Source organism: Leptopilina boulardi, unplaced genomic scaffold, assembly GCF_019393585.1.
Source record: "Leptopilina boulardi isolate dan_hultmark-lab unplaced genomic scaffold, ZJU_Lbou_2.1 LbouV2_302, whole genome shotgun sequence".
Taxonomy (NCBI): domain Eukaryota; kingdom Metazoa; phylum Arthropoda; class Insecta; order Hymenoptera; family Figitidae; genus Leptopilina; species Leptopilina boulardi.
This window is the reverse complement of record NW_026137866.1, coordinates 1,486,802-1,504,026: the sequence shown is the minus strand read 5'-3', so window position 1 is coordinate 1,504,026 and position 17,225 is coordinate 1,486,802. Positions and strand designations below refer to the sequence as shown.

Here is a 17,225-nt window from a genome sequence, read left to right as displayed (position 1 = left end):
ATTTTACAATTTAGATTTAAATTTCTTGAATCCGGAAAAAAACGTAATTAATTTAATTTAAATTCAATTAGTTTGATTAAAATTAATAATAAAATTGTTATTTTGTATGTTTATAAAATTATAGATTTGTGTAAAAAAAAATTTGATATAAATTTTAACGAATATAAATTCACTAGATGTTAATATTGTAAATATTTAAAGATATTTTACAAATTTGTAGAATATTTAAATTATGTTTCGAAAATAAGAAAGAAAAATAATTGAATACAATTATACAATTTAACACAATTAAATACGTACGTTTGTTATAAATACATTGCAAGACTGAAAAAAAGTCTTTTTCTTTATTATAAAAAAAAAAAATAATATTAATTTTTCACACTTTACAAAGTTTTAAATAATTTTTTTTTTTTTTTTTTGAGAATGAATGGAAATATTTTGAGTAATTGATTTATATGAATGAATGTTTTTTCTAATTCTTAATAATACTACCTCATATTTTTATGAACTGAAAGTTTCAATACATTTTTGTCACTTATAATGTTCTTTTCTTTTTATTTCATACACCTACATTATTCGTAATTAGATTTCATTTATATTTAAAGAGTAAATTTCTATTAAAATATTAATTAAATTAATGCATTGTAAAACATTTAAGGCCATATATTTCAAGAGGAAAAAAAGGTTCTTACAATTTCGATACAATTTACTATTTATACTATTTATACAATTTACTATTTTGTTATTGCAGCCTTAAAAAAAGTCAAGGCTGTCCTTTGGTAAAGCACACGAAAAAAAAAAACACGGCAGTGACTCGATACTGAGAAGTTACATGGAAAATCTTACATAAATTCTCTACTTTGACAAAAAAAATATATATATAATATATATATATTGCAGGCACACTACGATACATCATTCGAAACCAATAAGTTTCGAATGCATTAATACTTTCGCTATTTTCTTTACTATGAATACTTCTTTTCTTTAAATTTCTATCAGTTAATATTTTCTAAAATATACAACAAAGTATATACTAGAAAAAGTATAATCATATATTGATTACGATTATAATCTCATTTCAATCATTTGGCACCAATTAAAAACTAATTCTAAGTTTTGTATAGACTATGAAATTAATATATCCATATACATAATTTCCCAGTCAATTTCAATCAGTCTATGGAAAAATTTCAACTTGAAAACTTTCGACAATTTCATATTTAATAGAAGGCAAATAGAAATTGCAATCTGAAAATTAATGTCTAAAAAGAAATTTCTACTTATTTTGCTTAAATGAGTAATTTTTCTTGGATTTTGCTTCAATTCTGTCTTCTAGTTTGTGAATTAAATCATCCAGTTCATCCTGCACAAAAAAAATTAAATTATTATTTACGTACAATTAATTTTAATATTAATTAAAATCAATTGGAATATTTACCTCACTATATGTAATCATAAGAACACAATTTTTCATTATCTGTTTTTTCCTAGTTAAAAGTTGAATCGCGTGTGGAAGACAATACATACTATCATCTTGAGAATTATTAACTAATGAGACAAATAAATTAGATCGACAAGTTTCACATTCAAAATCACCGTCCTCTTCTTTCACTTTCTTGCTTTTTCCTCTTTTGCAACTTTCAGGCGTTGGTAGTTTTTCCGTATTAGTCAAACCCAATCCTTTCAATTGCCTACGAAAATCAATTTCTCTCTCGCAAACTCTTTTTACTGTTGGCAATATCTAAAAAAAAATAATTTTTATTAATTCCCATATATTATTCTGATAGTAAAAAAAACATACTCATTTTTAAAGAAACAAAATGAGATTTTACCTGTTTCAAAACTTCAATATGTGACCTCGAATCATTAATAATACTGAAGAGTAATTTCTCCAAAGAAAATATAGATGGTTCGCAACTATCTTGTATATCCTGAGAAAAACAAAAATAAAAAGATAAATTATTCAAAAATTATATATTATTATTTGATTGTAAGAAATGCGAACCTTGAAAACTTGTTCTGCGGCTTCAAGCCAAGGTGATTGAGCAAAATAAACACTTTCTGAGACAACATATCCGGTGCAAATGCTAGAAGTAAATGCTTTTGGAAATACAACAATAAATTGTCCAGGTTCCTGAACAGTTTGACACAATGGAACTCCATTTTTCACGAGCAATTCTGGTGGTACCATGGCAGTATCAGATGGTAGCCAAATAGTTTTGTTTTTGCAATATCGTGGCACCATTTTTGCAAGTGCATTTCTAAAATTATTATTATGCTCATCGGGAATGCCGTACCAAATTTTTTTCCCACCAGTATGCAAATATTCTATCCAAGGCAGTCCATGGGGATCACGATACCAACAACAAGCGCTGAACAACATTCCCACATGTAGTGTCGGCACTGTCACACCTACAAAAATAATCAAATTCATATTTTGCTCACAAAAAAAAAAGAATGAAAAAATATTAATAAGTCTTTCGAAATTTACCCATTAATGGTCCCAATGCTCTGAGCACAGATCCAGCATTATTGGTGAGAACTTTTAAATTCCAAGGATGTCGTGCAAAGGGACTGTTCTTGGCGACGGAAAATCCAAATCCACGACCACTGGAATCAATACTGGCCGCGTGAACACAAACATGACGTTTTCTCTCAGTGACATGTTTCCAAAATGCAGCTTCAACCTCAGACGCTGAGGCTCCTTCAATTTCATTCAACGATCGTTGATTATCAGCGAACCACATTCTCTGTGTATTCCTCGCAATTCGATAAAATGCATTAAGCGGCATATTTCGTCCTTTAACGATACATTCCTCAATTTCCTCCGAGCTATCATCATCCTCCTCATCATCATTATCATTTGACTGTGACTCCAATCTCAACATTGCTTTGGCTTCTCTATTTGCCCATTCTAATTCTACCTCCTCAAATAATTTGTCCCTTTCGCCCTGCGAAAGTGTATCGTATGGCAATAAATATTTGCAGTAAATATCATCCAATTTGGTAACGCGGTCCTGAGCAGATCGTGGTATTTTCATTCCGTCGGCAACTTTTTGCCATTTTTTCTTTTCAATAACTTCCTTCAAGCCACCAAGACTTTGAACTGTTTGGTATAAATGAGGAAGATCAACTTCCATTCCACCGATCCAGGGCGGATGATTCAATGTTATACTTTGTGTTGCCAAATATTTGCGAATTGCCATCATTTCTTTGACATTGGGTCCCCAACGATGAAGCATTCGATGTACATATTGATTATAGGCAGTAAATCGCATATCGTCCGATACTTTACATTCAGGTTTAAAATTTGGAGGTGGAATTACGCGACATATGCCAAATTTCTCAGCAATCGGACGTATTTTATCGATATACTCGAGAGGATCCTGAAAATCTTTCTCCGATGGATGAAATGTCGGTGCTTCCACGAGGCGTGCCTCTTCATTTGGATCTTTTGTCCCTGGAAATGTTGTCGTATTTATTGGCGTGCAAACTTCAACAATTTTCTGCTTTGACTTGCCTTGGAATCTGAAATTAAAATTTTTTACGAATTACAATTATAAAAAAATTTTAGCCAAATTTAAAACTATCTTTATTTTATTATTCAAGATTATTTTACCTTTTTCCAAGTTTAGCAGATTCAACTGACATTTTTCGCTCACGCGGTACTTTTGTGATTTTGGCAATTTTCTCCGTTCCGATGGTAGTGCTTGTACTTTGAGAATCCTTATTAATTGGAAGAATTTGTGAATTTGAAATTAATGACGAAGTCGATGCGATTGGATTTTCAGCGCTGGAAGTAGAGGCAATTGGCGGCGCTCGTGCTGTTGGTTGAACTGTTCCAACTGGAGGAACACGTGCCACGGTTAATGTTGGTTTTGTCACGAGTTTCGCCTTCAATAAAACACGTTGATTAGGTCCTGTTGGACCCTCGGTTCCCAATTTAACAGCAACTCCTTGTATTAATTGTTGACCTTGCACCAAATTTGATCCATTTCTTGTGACCGCTTGCAATGGAATGTAAAATAGTTGTCCATCATTATCGTCATCATTGTCATTTGATCCTTCAGTTTGTGTTGATATCTCGGTACTTTTTTGTTGACTATTATCGTCATCTGGATTTTGAGTCTTTTGATTTTGATCGTCAAGATTTACCTGTACGGCAATGGATGCACTACAATTGACATTACTCCAATTTGTCGTTAATTTATCAAGTGAAAGGACTTGTATGTTGGCTAAATTTGGAAAACCTTTTAAATCGTTTGTATTGATTTTTGTGGAATTTAACTCTTCTTTTTTCTCGGCAACTTTATTATCAATTTCGGGAGATTGAACATCATTCTTTTCAGTACAATCTTTATTGGAATCTTGAAGTTTGTTCGATGGCGATGGTGGTTTGCTTTTTCGTCGAAATGGCGTGCTGATTGGTGTTTCCGTGTCACTTTCGAATGCGTAAACGCTACTTTCATTCTCAGGTGAAAAAGCATTTGCACTTGGTGTCGTGACTTTTCGCTCTTTAACCTTTGGTAGGAACAATTTCCTCGGTTGGGGTAGAATTTTCTTATCCTGACACTTTTTCTCCGATGATGGTGTATCGTCGGGTGAATTTTGATCCGATTTGGAAACAATATCATCATCGACAATTGGCGATTCTTTGTTCGTTTTTAAATTTGAAATTTTGTTCATTGCTGTTTGTTCCTTTGGCTCGCTTTCTTTGTTTTTTACAATTAATGAACTACTCGGTTTAATGGGACTAGTTTGTGTATTAAGTACAATTTTTTGTGCTTTCGATTTATCGTGAAGTTTAGCTAATGTGACGTTAACTGGTCTTACTAGATGTTGTATTTTTGAGGAAATTGATAAATGATGAGAGACTTTTGGCTTCTCAGTTGTGTTTTCGTAATTGTAAGTTGTGTCCAATTCGACTTTATTCTCTTCTTTTGCAATGGAACTCTCAGTGAGCCATTTTTCAATTTGTTCGGCTGACATGTTGACACGTTCTTTTCGGCCAACAGTTGTTGTTGATGGCATGTCAATAATCTTGATTTCATTGTCCGGCTTGTTTGTATTTTGATCTTGCTTTTCAACGTCATCTTTTTCGAGTGTTTCATTTGGCTCGATAACAATTAATTTCTCGAATGGAATTATTGTGGGATTTTCTTGATTTTGAGATTTGTCCAAGTCCTTAGTGGATTCCAAGGGGGAAATTGATGAGACTTGAACGGATTTTGATTCAATACTCTCGGTTACTAAAAGATTTGAATTCACATGAGATTGACATGTATCTAGTACCTTTGAAATTGCCTTTTTCGTGAATCCACGGAATGATTCCTCGTCATCGGACATTTTTGAGTCTTTTACCTCTTTGAGAATTTTAATTGGTTTACTCAATTCATCATCAGATTCACGTTTTCGTTTTATTTTACTGAGAAGTGAACAAAGTGTTTCTTCATCGGATTCTTCTTTAATATCTTTTTCACTATTTTTAATTTCCTGTTTTAATTCGTCTGTTTCGATTTTAATTTCTTTTTCCTTATCCTCAACTTTCTTGAGCTTCTTGATTTCTTCTTTGCCATCATTCTTTTTATTATCTATATCACTCTTTAAATTTCCCTCCTTCTTGTTCTTCGGGGTTTCAATATCTTGTGTTTCTTCATTTTTTGGAGTTTCCTCTTTCTTATCCACATTCTTTTCTTCGATCTGTTCGCGTTTTCTCTTCAATACAATTTTCTCCTTTTTAACTTCCTTTTTGCCTATATACTTGCGAACTTCGCAACTTTCAACTTGAACTTTAACGGAAAGATTTCTTGACGATGATCTTAAACTTCTGTTCGCGGGTTTATTTGTCTTATTTAAACTTCGTCGAGTCATTGGTCTTGTTTTGCCACTTTTTTCACTATCACACGAAATTTCACTCTCCTCGTCAGTTTCAAGTTCACAATATTTATGAACTTTTACTATTCGTTTACTCTTTAAAACAGTTTTGACAGTTCGAAGTTTGTCAATTCTCTTGCTGCTGACAGTACTTTCGACTTTGATTTCCTTTTCTTTGGCAGCTGATTTTGCATTCTGTTTGACTTTTTCCTTGATCTCAAATTCCTCTTTTAAAATGCGTCGCGAATTTGGTAATTCGGGAAAACTATCGAGTGAAATATCGTCGTCATTCTCTAAATCGGGACTGACTAGTTTTCGGCCCAAAATTTCCATGTAAACTGCAGCGGCCTCTTTTGTTTTTCTTGTTGGTCTTCGTGAAAGATTTTGCGTCGATTTTGTTTCAACAAATGATCGTGTCACTCGACGTAATTCTGTTTTTCTTGTGCAAATTTTCTTTGGCACTGATTTTCCAATTTTCTTATTATTTTGTGCCAATTTTAATTCTTCATCATTTGAACCTGAATCCGAATCTAGATAATCATCCTTTGAATTATTTTTATTTTTTCCAAATCCTTTTTTCTGTGGTTTTATCGATCGTTTATTTTTGGGAATAATTTTCGGATTGCAAACCTGTTCAATGAGTCCGCCACTACGAAGACCATGTCGTTTACTTTTTTCTGGTTTCGTGACAAATTTTCTCGATGACAATTTGCTCAATGATTTTTCGACATTTTTCTCCGAATTCGAACGAGTTCGTATCACATATGATGTCTTGATTTTATTTTTAATTCGCTGCTTCGCCAATCGCTGTTCTTGATATTTTCTTTTTAGCGCTTGTACTGTTGACGTTTTCGTTTTAAATTTAATTGTATTTTTTAATCCATTGGGAAATTCTTTTTTAACGGACACATTATTTTTTGATTTAGTTGCTTTTTGGGACGGATCAGATTTTGCGGAATCAGTGGGTCTTGGTTTCGAACTGGAAGAAGGACTCGCCTTTGAAGCTTTGATGGATTTTAAATCGCCTTTATCTTTCTTTGCGCAAACGTTGAAAAAATTCAAACTTGATGGTAATATAGATGTTCCTGAAAAGAAAAAGAATAAAATACATTAAAAATAAATCAATAATTGATAAAGAATATTGAATAAGAAACTGATACCTCTGAAACATAGAAATGTCAGAAAATCTTCTGTATTCGGTCGCTTGTGACTTATCAATTCATTAATAGCAGCTGGTTTTGATTTTTCTTTCTCCTTTTCTTTAACAGGTGTAGTGGAAGGACTGTAAAATGTTGCAGCTCCCTGTGCAAATTTTCTTTGTGCATGAATTTTGGTTCTGAAAAAACGTAACTTTATTCTAATTTTTTTTTTATTATTATTAATTCATTTTTTATAAAAATTATTATTGGCACATAATAAGAAACATGTAACACTGAGTTTTCTAGGACAAAATAAAATATTATTTAAATTGCCTGAGAAAAATTAAAAAAGCCGAGAGCCAATGCTGACAGAGTAATAAAACTCATTTTCAAAATTAGTCAACACATAATTAATTATAGCGATGGACATTAAATAATAAAAAAAATTAACACTTTTATTTGTTTAGTTTTAAAGACTGATTGAAAATGAGCGCAAGGTAAACAATTAAAACCTACCTTTTTGGTGAATCCGACAATGGATCCATGAGGTCCACGAGATCTCCTTCTTTTCTTTTCCTTTTATCATTTCGACTCAATACCATTTTAAAAATTCATCACTTATCTGGTCATGATGGTCTTAAAAAGGCGAGAAAATTATGCTCCAAGCGAGTTATTAAACAATACACTAAACACTAACAATATATTGTTAATTTATTGAAATTAATTTCGGAACAAATACAAGATACGTGCTATTCTTTAAAAAGGTAATGGCTTGCAGGTTTCAGCATGCAAAAAAAAAGCAGAGGATAGTTTCGAGATGCACCTTAGATGCACCAACCTTAAGTTGGTCCTTATAATTTAAAATATCTAAATCAATGAATAAAAAACTTGTGCACTATTGTTATAATAAACAGTCGGCTGCTGGGGATTGTTTATAAATTGTTCCCTTCCCAATTCCCACTTTATCCTTTATACACAAAACTTATTCCAACATCAAGCAAATTGAGACTAGGTTGTGCACAGACGCGAAATTCCTGGGGATAGGACACCGACATCTAGTTTTTAAGGGTGTACTAAGCAGAGATAAATAGAGAATTGGATACAAAACTTGTTTTGTATCCTTGGGATCCTTTGGATAAAATGTCCTTCATGGTAAAATTCTTCAAAACAAATGACAGCCGAGGAAATTTAAAAACATTGCAAATATGAATCGACCTTTAAGTTAAAGGTGAACAAGGGTAAATGTCGTTAAAATATTTACGTAAAATACAGTAACTTAACGAGATTTTTGTTTTTTAAAATAATTAAATTAAAATTAATTATTTTAAACAATTAAATTGAAGCATTAAAAGCATTTTTTATAAGTGAAAATTTAAAAAAATAAAGGTTAACATTTACGTAAATTACGTTTTGAGGCGGGAAATTCAAAATTTTACATAGTTACACGTAAATTACATTCCAATGTTTCAAGGTGAACTTGAAGGTCAATACACACACTTCAATTGATAAAATTGACAGCTGACATTTGTTTCTTGGATGAGATTGGTTATTATTTAAGGCCAATCAACGATTCGTAATAGGGGTGTCGCGGGTGGATGTGGGGTGGGTATTTGCGTAGGGGAGTTCATTTTGTGAAATCTTTTAAAAAAAAATTAATTTTAAGTATCTTGCGTTAATAAAACAAAATAAAAACAATGTCCCATCAAACAGGAATTAAAGGTAAATACTTGTGACAATCAGTGTAATTAAATATTTCAATACATAAATATATGATTCACCTAAATGATTTTCTACGTGGATTCTAACCTACAAATAAACTTATATAGATTTTCGACATTTCTTTTGTTTATTTTTCCAGCAAACGAAGGTTTAAAGAAAATTTTCGCTAAATGCAGAGACGGCAAAATAAGAGTATTAAAAGTTTCAATTGAAAATGGTAAGTTATTCTATAAAATTATAATTAATGACAAATTCTAAATTTTTACGACACAATTATTGTAACATGGAATAAAATTTTTTTTTTTAGAGGAATTATCTTCTTCCTCATCATCGAAACCTGTGGGTAAATGGCAAGATGATTATGATAAAATGATAAAACCATTGATTGAAGAAAATCAGCCAGCTTATATTCTTTATCGTCTTGATACAAAATCTGATTCTGGTTATGATTGGCTTTTTATTTCTTGGTCGCCGGACACTGCACCAATTCGGCAAAAAATGCTTTACGCTTCAACAAAGGCAACTCTTAAACAAGAATTTGGCACGGCATCAATTAAAGAAGAATTACACGGCACAGTGCCGGAAGATATAAATTTGGATGGTTATCATAAGCATAAAAGAAATGATGCTGCCCCTGTACCATTAACAACTGCTGAGGAAGAATTAGCTGAATTGAAAAAAACAACAATTCACACGGATTACAGTGTTGAAACGAGACATCAAACACTAAGTGGTGTCGCTTTTCCCGTGTCAGATGAAGCAAAACAAGCAATTACCGATTTAGGAAAAGGAATTCACGATTATATACAATTGAAAATTGATATTGATGAAGAGAAAATTCATTTGGTTACAGCGGGCGATGTTTCTTTAGATAAATTACCGACAAAAGTTCCTTCAGATTCTGCGAGATATCATCTTTTTAGTTTCAAACATACTCACGAAGGAGATTATATGGAATGTATAGGTGAGAATTGTCGTGTATTTTTAAATAATATTACTTTCTTTCACTCTGACAATAATTTGAAATTGTTTACAGTTTTCATATACAGTATGCCAGGATATAAATGCAGTATTAAGGAAAGAATGCTCTACTCATCATGCAAAGCTCCACTTCTCGATTTTATTCAATCATTAGGCGTAATCATTGCCAAAAAAGTGAGTATTCAAATTAATTAACAATCACTTTTATTTGTAACTGATAAAAAAGTGCATGACGAAAAAAATTCAAATCCGCTTCTAAAGACGTAATTGAATTTCGTTTTTTTTCAAAAAAAAAAAAAACATATTTTCTTGATAAAAGCTGCTTGAAAGTAGAGAGTTTAATTCCCTGCATTAAAAAAAAAAAATGTTGCATGACCAGGTTTAACAAAAAACAAAACAAAAATTTTAATGATCTATTGTCGAAAAATAATTAGTTGGAAGTTAATGGCGGAGAAGAATTAGCTGACATGTTGGAAGATCCTCCAATCATAAGGGAACCGGGTACAAATACGCCAGCAACTCCGTCAACGCCGTGTAACAATTCGATTCCATTTACCGATAACAAAAAGTACAAGCAAAAGCGTTCTTGCGTTTTGAGTTAACAAAATTAAATTTTTGAATAATTTTCCGTCTAAACTGGTTTTCGTGTTTCGATCGTTAAAAATCCTTTTATCACAAAATTTACATTTGTGATAGTAAAATAAGACTTTTTTTTATGCCCCTCATTAAGTTTATATTCAGTCAGCTTATAAAGCAGATTAAAACTTTACTTGCCAAATGATCTGACAAAAAAAAAAAAGATTGACAACGAGATTATATTACAATTTCTTTTTTCTGATATAAATTTTTTTTTTATTTAGCATGTAAGTTGACAAAGAAAAATTGAATTCTTCCAAAAGGTGAGGATTTAACTGCTTTTGAAGAGCTGATAAACAAAAAAAAAAAAAAAATCTTAAAAAAACAAACTAAAAACTTGAAAATACAAAACCTTCTTCTCGTAAACGTTTAAATGACAAAGATAGTTTATGGGTTTTGAAAATCTTATTCAAACACTGATTTTTATTAGTGTATTGTGACTCGTAAAGTTCTAAATATCAGATTATTAACAGAGTTTGATATTTAAAATGTTTAAAGATTTTTTTTTAAATAGAGAAACGCTTTTTATTAACAATTTCTTCAAGAAATATATATATATTTAATTAAACAAGTGATATAAATGCTTATGTAGAAAAACGTAATAGATAAAGAAAAAACATATTTTTCTAAATTACAAAAAGTGAAAATTCCATATAACTTTGAGACGATAATATCTAACAATTGTAACGCGTCTGTGGTAAGAAAAAAAAATAAGAATTCCATATTTTAATAATCTAGCAAACACTAGGAGAACAAGAGTCATTTTTATTTTATCTTTGAGATTAAGCTCGTGAATTTTTACTATTCTTCCTCCGTAATGAATGGAAGTTGAGTCTCACGAATTAAGTCTACTTAGATTTATTAGTTTGAAGCCGCTTGCATATTAATAAATATAATTAATTATCATTAATAACAATTAAAACAATTTCTTAGTCAATAATAATTTTTGACCCATTGTTTTTAATAACAATTACCAATATCTATAAATAGAATATTAAACAAAATATAATAGAGATTGAATTTCATTAAAACGCACAAATAATAAAGTGCAGACTGATAAATCAGTGATTCATATATATTTAAAAAGATTTGCTCAATTAATTAAACCGAGTCTTGCTTAGTTCCTAGTCTTGAGAAAGTGATATACGTATAAGTTTTGTCGTTTATAATTTTATTAAATACTAAACTCATGAGACTCGACTTCCAAAAATTCGATAAAACGGATATATAATTTTATAAGTATATAGAATTTGATGCTGTAAGGAAAAAGTGATTTTATCTGAAAAAACTTTGGCAGTTAAGATGTCATTATGTGATTAGAAGAGAGTTGGGTAAAATTCCAAGTTTAGATATAACTTAAAAAAAAAGCCCTCGCCTAACTTCTCTGTACATTTTTATCAACGATATTGTATTAGCCAGAGGATCTGATATATATATATAAATATAAATTATATATATGTGCAAAATATTCTTGCCCACATGTTGGATGTAGACAAATATTTATATATAAATATAGTCGGTTCGCGATCGCGTTTAGTGATAATACAAATATTATAATGTTATCAACGCATATTAGTTAAACAATATTCTCTATACTCTTGTAAAAAAAAAAAAAAATTGACTTTCACAAAAATACAAGTAATTTGTAAGACTGACTGTGCGAGTCTCATTTGCCTAAAACAAACTTTTACATTCACATTTCTTTAATCCGATTTCTAATTAAAATAAAATTTATAAATTGAAATTTCGATGCGAAATAAAAAAAAAGGAGAAAAAATAATTTATTTTATTATAAATCAATAATTATGTTTTTCTTCTCTTTTTTTTCATTTTTCATCAATATTATTGTTTCGAAATTTTTCGATTGTACCTGATAATTAAATTAAAAAAAAGAAATTTTTAATTTAAAATCACTTAAATTTGTTAATTAAGAATTTTTTTTTTCGTCAACGTGAAAAAATTTCAACGACCAATATTTTAATTAATCGGAATAAAAGGATATCGATGAAAAACGCACTATTTTGAAAATTTTTTTTAGGGCAAATGAGACTGTGAGAAAAGAAAATTCCAGAAGTGTTCTATTTTTTGTGATGCATATTTTTTTAAAGCCAATTTGCGGCAGGACATATACTTGTCGCAATCCTCAAATATTTTTTTAAATGTAACGTAGCTTTTTTATAAAAATCAATCTCGAAATTCGCATCCAGTCAAAATATTGCGACTTGTTCAAATTTAAAAAGATCAAGAATAATAATTAATCAAAAAAAGAAAAACAAAAAAAAAACAGTAGTTTAAATAGTTAAGAGCATGTAAAATATAATTAAAATTCAGCTCTACGATTATAAATCAATGATTCTAATTACACTTGGCTTAAAATGATTATTAAGTATTTATAATTGTTATTTTTTAAATTTTACAAATGATGTTTCAGTATAATGTGTGATTAAAAAAAGAAATTTGTTAAGACTATAAAAATATTTCTTCCATTTTCTGAGAATTTAAAAATTCAGGAACTTTAAAGTCTTAATTTTTTAATACCCAGAGATATATATATATATGTAACAATTTTTTTAGATTATAAAAATTAAAGACGCACATATTGTAAGCCTGAACACAGTTTTCTTTTCTTTTTTTTTTTTAATAAAAATAACGCACCAGGCCTATTCTGTAAGTTGTGAATTTGTCCATATTTTTTCGTGATTATTTTTTTCGTATCAATAGTATAACAATTTTAATAAAACTGTATATCTTGCTGATATTTACTATATTAGAAACAATAAACAATTTAATGCGTTAAACCAAATTATTTGTTTTGTTATTGCTTTGAAAAATATCGTCTGCAGCAAATTTTTCTCCCATTGTCAAAAAAAAAAAAAAAAAACAAGAAAAGAAAAAACGAAAAATCAATTTGTGATTAAGTTTCTAGAAGAACGGATGAAGCGGACTTCGAAATGGTATGTAATATAGATTTAGAAAAAGAACAATAGTTTACAGAATAGGCCTGAGGACTCTTTATATTAAATTTATTTAACATTTCATTTTTGATTTTTATTTATAAAAAGAAAAATTTGTAAAAATCGAAATAATACCGTTTATGAAATTTTTGATTGTATAGCTTGAAATAGAGGACGGAAAGGAACTGACTGAAGAATTTTTGCAAGAGGAATTACATCCTAAAGTCAATTTGCATCGACCAAAGTTTGCCAAACCGAAAGGTCCACCGAATCGAGGCGCAAAACGGATAACCAAGGTTCAAGAATTAGGACCTTCGGAACAGGAAGTTTAATTAATTTAATTGTTAGACGTAATTTCTTCAATTTTTTTTGTTGTTGTAATAGTGGGATTTAAGTAGAAATTCAATAGTTGCAGGATTTTTGCATTTTTCTCCCTTTACGTCAATCAATTTCAATTTTAATCAATTCCCTCCCCTTATGTATAATATGGGAGGGGAAAAATTTAGATAAGGTGTGAGACCCAATATTTTTATTATTGCGAAATGTGATTACGCTACTTTTAGATTTTATAACTTCTACAATTAAATTATTTATCGCTATATTAAATATGAACGTTATAATACGTATATTTTTCGATTTCATGTTAAATTACCAATGTTTACAAAGAAAAATGTGGCTCACAAAAAAAGTACAATGAATCGATAAAAAAAAAACACTATTTTGTAGCATCAGGCCTATTCTGTAAAATGCAACTTGTTTTTAATTTTAATGAAATTATTGTTTCAAAAAATCTGATTCTTTGCATTTTATCGACTTCGATTTAATTTAAAACAAAAAAGTTGTTACCAAATTTTATAATCAATTATTTAAATGTCGATTTGAAAAAAATGTAACAGATTTTTTGAAAATATATATTATTTTTGATTTTAAGTTTATAGAAAAGAAAAACGTTTAAAATTATTTTTATTTTCTTTGTGACTGTCAATCTGTTATTATTTATAATTCATTATTGTAATAGTGCAATCGATCATTGTAAATTTACAATAGTGAATTTTTCTCTACTTGAAAATTTACATTTAATCAATTTCAAATTTTAATAATGTTTTTTGTTTTCAAAATTTGAGGTAATAATTAAATTTTGTGAAATAACAGTAATTGATAAGAGTACATTATTTTCAAATTAGTTTCAATAAACATTATGTATCTTGTCATTTTATTAAAAGGACATTTCAATTAAGGCCAGAAAAGTTACCTAATATTGAGATTGTATTTTTAAATTGTTTACAATTATATAAATATTTTTTTTAATCAATTTATATATTATATGTTTATTGCAGATCGATTGATCTATAAGTATTTTGTCAAATACGCATAATAAAATTTGTGCACACGGATTGTTTATTTTAAGAGACACGTTTTTTTATATTCGTGTATTCATAAATAAAATTATTTCATATCTGATTTATTTGTTGACTGGGGTTTGGATAGAAAAAACAAATTGTGATTACAATCAATAAATTGTGATTAATTATAATCTACTGTAGTTTTATTTTTTATAATGTTTTTTTTTTTGTATACTTACAGATATCAAATATTTATTTACAATATATTTCAACTTACTTCCTTTTCAATTAAAACATCGGCTGCTTTCATAATTTCTTCTTCGTCTTTCTTTAATCGTCTTTTTCTATCACTTTCTCCTATAAGTCTGTAATTTTACAAAAGTGAACCATTAATTAATTAAATAATAAAAATAAAGTCAATTTGAAATATTTTGAAAGTTATTTTAATTTAAAATAAAAATTAATTTACTCTTCTCTTTCTGTTTTCCATTCCCGGGTATAAAGTCGAATATCTTCCATTGTTTTTCCTGATAAAAGTAAAATCACATAAGTTATGGTTCCAAAAATTGTTCCTAAAACACCTCCTAATCCTCCACCGACAATGACTCCTCGAATACCATTTTTAATATTATAAATTGCTCCGGCTACAAATCCACCATCTGTATGTTCAAGTATGCCAGATTTTTCACGAATAATTGCTACCGATGTTGAAGTTATTCTAAATTTATAATAACAAAAATATATATGAGAAAAAATATCCAGTAATGAATTAGAACAATTTTTTTTGTTTTGCTTGAAAATTTGGTATTTACCCATAAATTAAAGTGAATAAAGCAGTTCTCCAACCCCATTGAGCAACACCTTTAAAAACATTATATGCCATTGTATCCTGTAATCTTCGTTTTGCATCCATATGATTAAGGAACATTGTTGCTTCATTGTTATCGATAAATTTGACAAAAGCAGTTTTTCCTCTAATTATACCGCCGTAAAAGCCTCCAATAATAAATCCCATTGAAGTTAAATGTATACAATACTGAAGTTCCGCAGAAAAGTTTCCAAATTCACTAAAATAAATAAAATAAAAAATTCATAAATATGTATAATACATATATTTATAAAAAAACAGTGTAAATAAATTTCATTTTTATACTTGCTGCTTTACTTTTTCAAAAATAATTTTTTTACAATAAAAATATATATATAAAAAAAAACATATACATTTGTAATTATTGTCTGTACTTACTCTTCATAAAATATATTTTTTAATCGTTCTATACTAGTTGTTTTTGGTTTTTCTACAAAAGTGCCATCAGTTGGTCTATCATGGGCATTGGCACCAAATGGAAACAATGCCAACACGTATGGAGAACTTCTTCTCAATATAAATGTCATTTTTTAATAAATATATAAAATTGTAAATAAATTTTTTCACTTTTCACATATAGTAAACCACGAGCACTGATGTTATGTTATTGACAGTTTTAGGTTATGATCCGGCATTATTATATAAATTACTTTACCGACAGATAGTATTTTAGCTCAAAAAAATTTTAAATTATTATTTTAAATATTTCTGAACAATACAATCGTATGAATTATAAATGCTAAATAAATTATAATATATAATAATCTTAAAATTGATTTATACTTTATACCATTATATTTTCCAAATATACTTAAAATCTAATTTTAAGATTTGTAAGTGCCTTTAAATTTATTTACTTTATTGTATGGGATATTAATAGGGATATATTCCATAAATATATAGAAATAAATTTAATAATCCGAAAATTGTATTTACTCGAAATATTAATATAAACTCACAGGAAAAAAATAAAACAGCTGCGATTTAAACGATCGCAATGCTGTATAATAAAATTTATTTTAAAAAAATGCACGAAAAATTTGCAATAGCAGATAAATAAAAAAATTTGTAATTTAAATTCAACTTAAAATTCTAAGTATTCTCTAAATTCTCAAATAGTTAACATTTTATGTAATTTAAATATCAATTTATACTAAAAAGTCAAAATAATAAATAAAATTAATTAAAATGTTAACTAATTTTAATAGAGACACATGATTTAATTTTTAGTAACAGTATTAAAATTTTCATATATGATAAATGTGGTATAATAAATAAATATATATTAATAGATTAAGAATAAACATAATAAATTAAATATTCCTGAAAAAATAAATGATTATCGAAATTGAAAATACCGCCAATAAAAAAGGGAAAAAGTTTCGAACAAAAAATGTATGGCGCACTTTTTGATTGGTCCAGCGGATGCTGAGCTACACTCTGATAAATTTTTTAAAAAATTTTGAAAAAATAAATTTGCGAGATAATCGTTCCGGAATACCGCCAATAAAATAGGGAAAAAGTTTCGAACAAAAAATGTATGGCGCACTTTTACATTGGTCCAGCGGATGCTGAGCTACACTCAAATAAATTTATGAAAAATTTTCGAAAAATTAAATTTGCTAGATAATCGTTCGGGAATGCCTCCATAGTGATTAGAAGAAAGTTCTGAACCAAAAATGTATGGCGCACTTTTTGATTGGTCCAG

General features: G+C 28.8%; 3 protein-coding genes across 4 annotated transcripts; 1 reads left to right on the top strand and 2 right to left on the bottom strand.

The window, feature by feature from the left end:
- Positions 1-648: 648 nt before the first annotated feature.
- Positions 649-8,073, bottom strand: LOC127282934 (muscle M-line assembly protein unc-89). The gene is made up of 9 exons (XM_051307535.1): positions 7,855-8,073; positions 7,533-7,652; positions 7,038-7,213; positions 3,623-6,962; positions 2,495-3,531; positions 2,009-2,415; positions 1,836-1,934; positions 1,442-1,744; positions 649-1,366 (listed from the first exon to the last, which is right to left on the bottom strand). Exons 2-9 carry the CDS (start codon positions 7,616-7,618, stop codon positions 1,280-1,282), a joined length of 5,535 nt encoding a protein of 1,844 aa, XP_051163492.1. The 5' UTR covers positions 7,619-7,652; positions 7,855-8,073; the 3' UTR covers positions 649-1,279.
- A 504-nt stretch (positions 8,074-8,577) lies between these two features.
- LOC127282757 (twinfilin) lies at positions 8,578-14,840 on the top strand. 2 transcript variants are annotated; one of them, XM_051307234.1, is made up of 5 exons: positions 8,578-8,735; positions 8,875-8,952; positions 9,043-9,699; positions 9,772-9,890; positions 10,151-12,989. In XM_051307234.1, the coding sequence occupies exons 1-5, from the start codon at positions 8,711-8,713 to the stop codon at positions 10,316-10,318; spliced, it is 1,047 nt and encodes a 348-aa protein (XP_051163191.1). In that variant the 5' UTR covers positions 8,578-8,710; the 3' UTR covers positions 10,319-12,989. The 2 variants fall into 2 exon arrangements, with proteins under 2 accessions (XP_051163191.1, XP_051163190.1); XM_051307233.1 differs by lacking the exon at positions 10,151-12,989 and adding an exon at positions 13,468-14,840 and having other exon boundaries at positions 8,579-8,735.
- LOC127282761 (RPII140-upstream gene protein) lies at positions 14,811-16,155 on the bottom strand. Its single transcript, XM_051307244.1, has 4 exons — positions 15,896-16,155; positions 15,462-15,716; positions 15,119-15,367; positions 14,811-15,014 (listed from the first exon to the last, which is right to left on the bottom strand). Exons 1-4 carry the CDS (start codon positions 16,042-16,044, stop codon positions 14,918-14,920), a joined length of 750 nt encoding a protein of 249 aa, XP_051163201.1. The 5' UTR covers positions 16,045-16,155; the 3' UTR covers positions 14,811-14,917.
- Positions 16,156-17,225: the final 1,070 nt, after the last annotated feature.

What these genes read in the sequence shown, in the direction of transcription:
- LOC127282934 (XM_051307535.1), bottom strand. Translation starts at nt 7,618, where the DNA reads ATGGTATTGAGTCGAAATGATAAAAGGAAAAGAAAAGAAGGAGATCTC. An exon ending in TTGTCGGATTCACCAAAAAG is followed by an intron (nt 7,214 to 7,532) that starts GTAGGTTTTAAT and finishes ACGTTTTTTCAG; the next exon opens with AACCAAAATTCATGCACAAA. An exon ending in TTATGATTACATATAGTGAG is followed by an intron (nt 1,367 to 1,441) that starts GTAAATATTCCA and finishes TTTTTTGTGCAG; the next exon opens with GATGAACTGGATGATTTAAT.
- LOC127282757 (XM_051307233.1), top strand. Translation starts at nt 8,711, where the DNA reads ATGTCCCATCAAACAGGAATTAAAG. An exon ending in AAAAGTTTCAATTGAAAATG is followed by an intron (nt 8,953 to 9,042) that starts GTAAGTTATTCT and finishes TTTTTTTTTTAG; the next exon opens with AGGAATTATCTTCTTCCTCA. An exon ending in AGATTATATGGAATGTATAG is followed by an intron (nt 9,700 to 9,771) that starts GTGAGAATTGTC and finishes AATTGTTTACAG; the next exon opens with TTTTCATATACAGTATGCCA.
- LOC127282761 (XM_051307244.1), bottom strand. Translation starts at nt 16,044, where the DNA reads ATGACATTTATATTGAGAAGAAGTTCTCCATACGTGTTGGCATTGTTT. An exon ending in AAAAATATATTTTATGAAGA is followed by an intron (nt 15,717 to 15,895) that starts GTAAGTACAGAC and finishes TATTTATTTTAG; the next exon opens with TGAATTTGGAAACTTTTCTG. An exon ending in TTATTCACTTTAATTTATGG is followed by an intron (nt 15,368 to 15,461) that starts GTAAATACCAAA and finishes TTATAAATTTAG; the next exon opens with AATAACTTCAACATCGGTAG.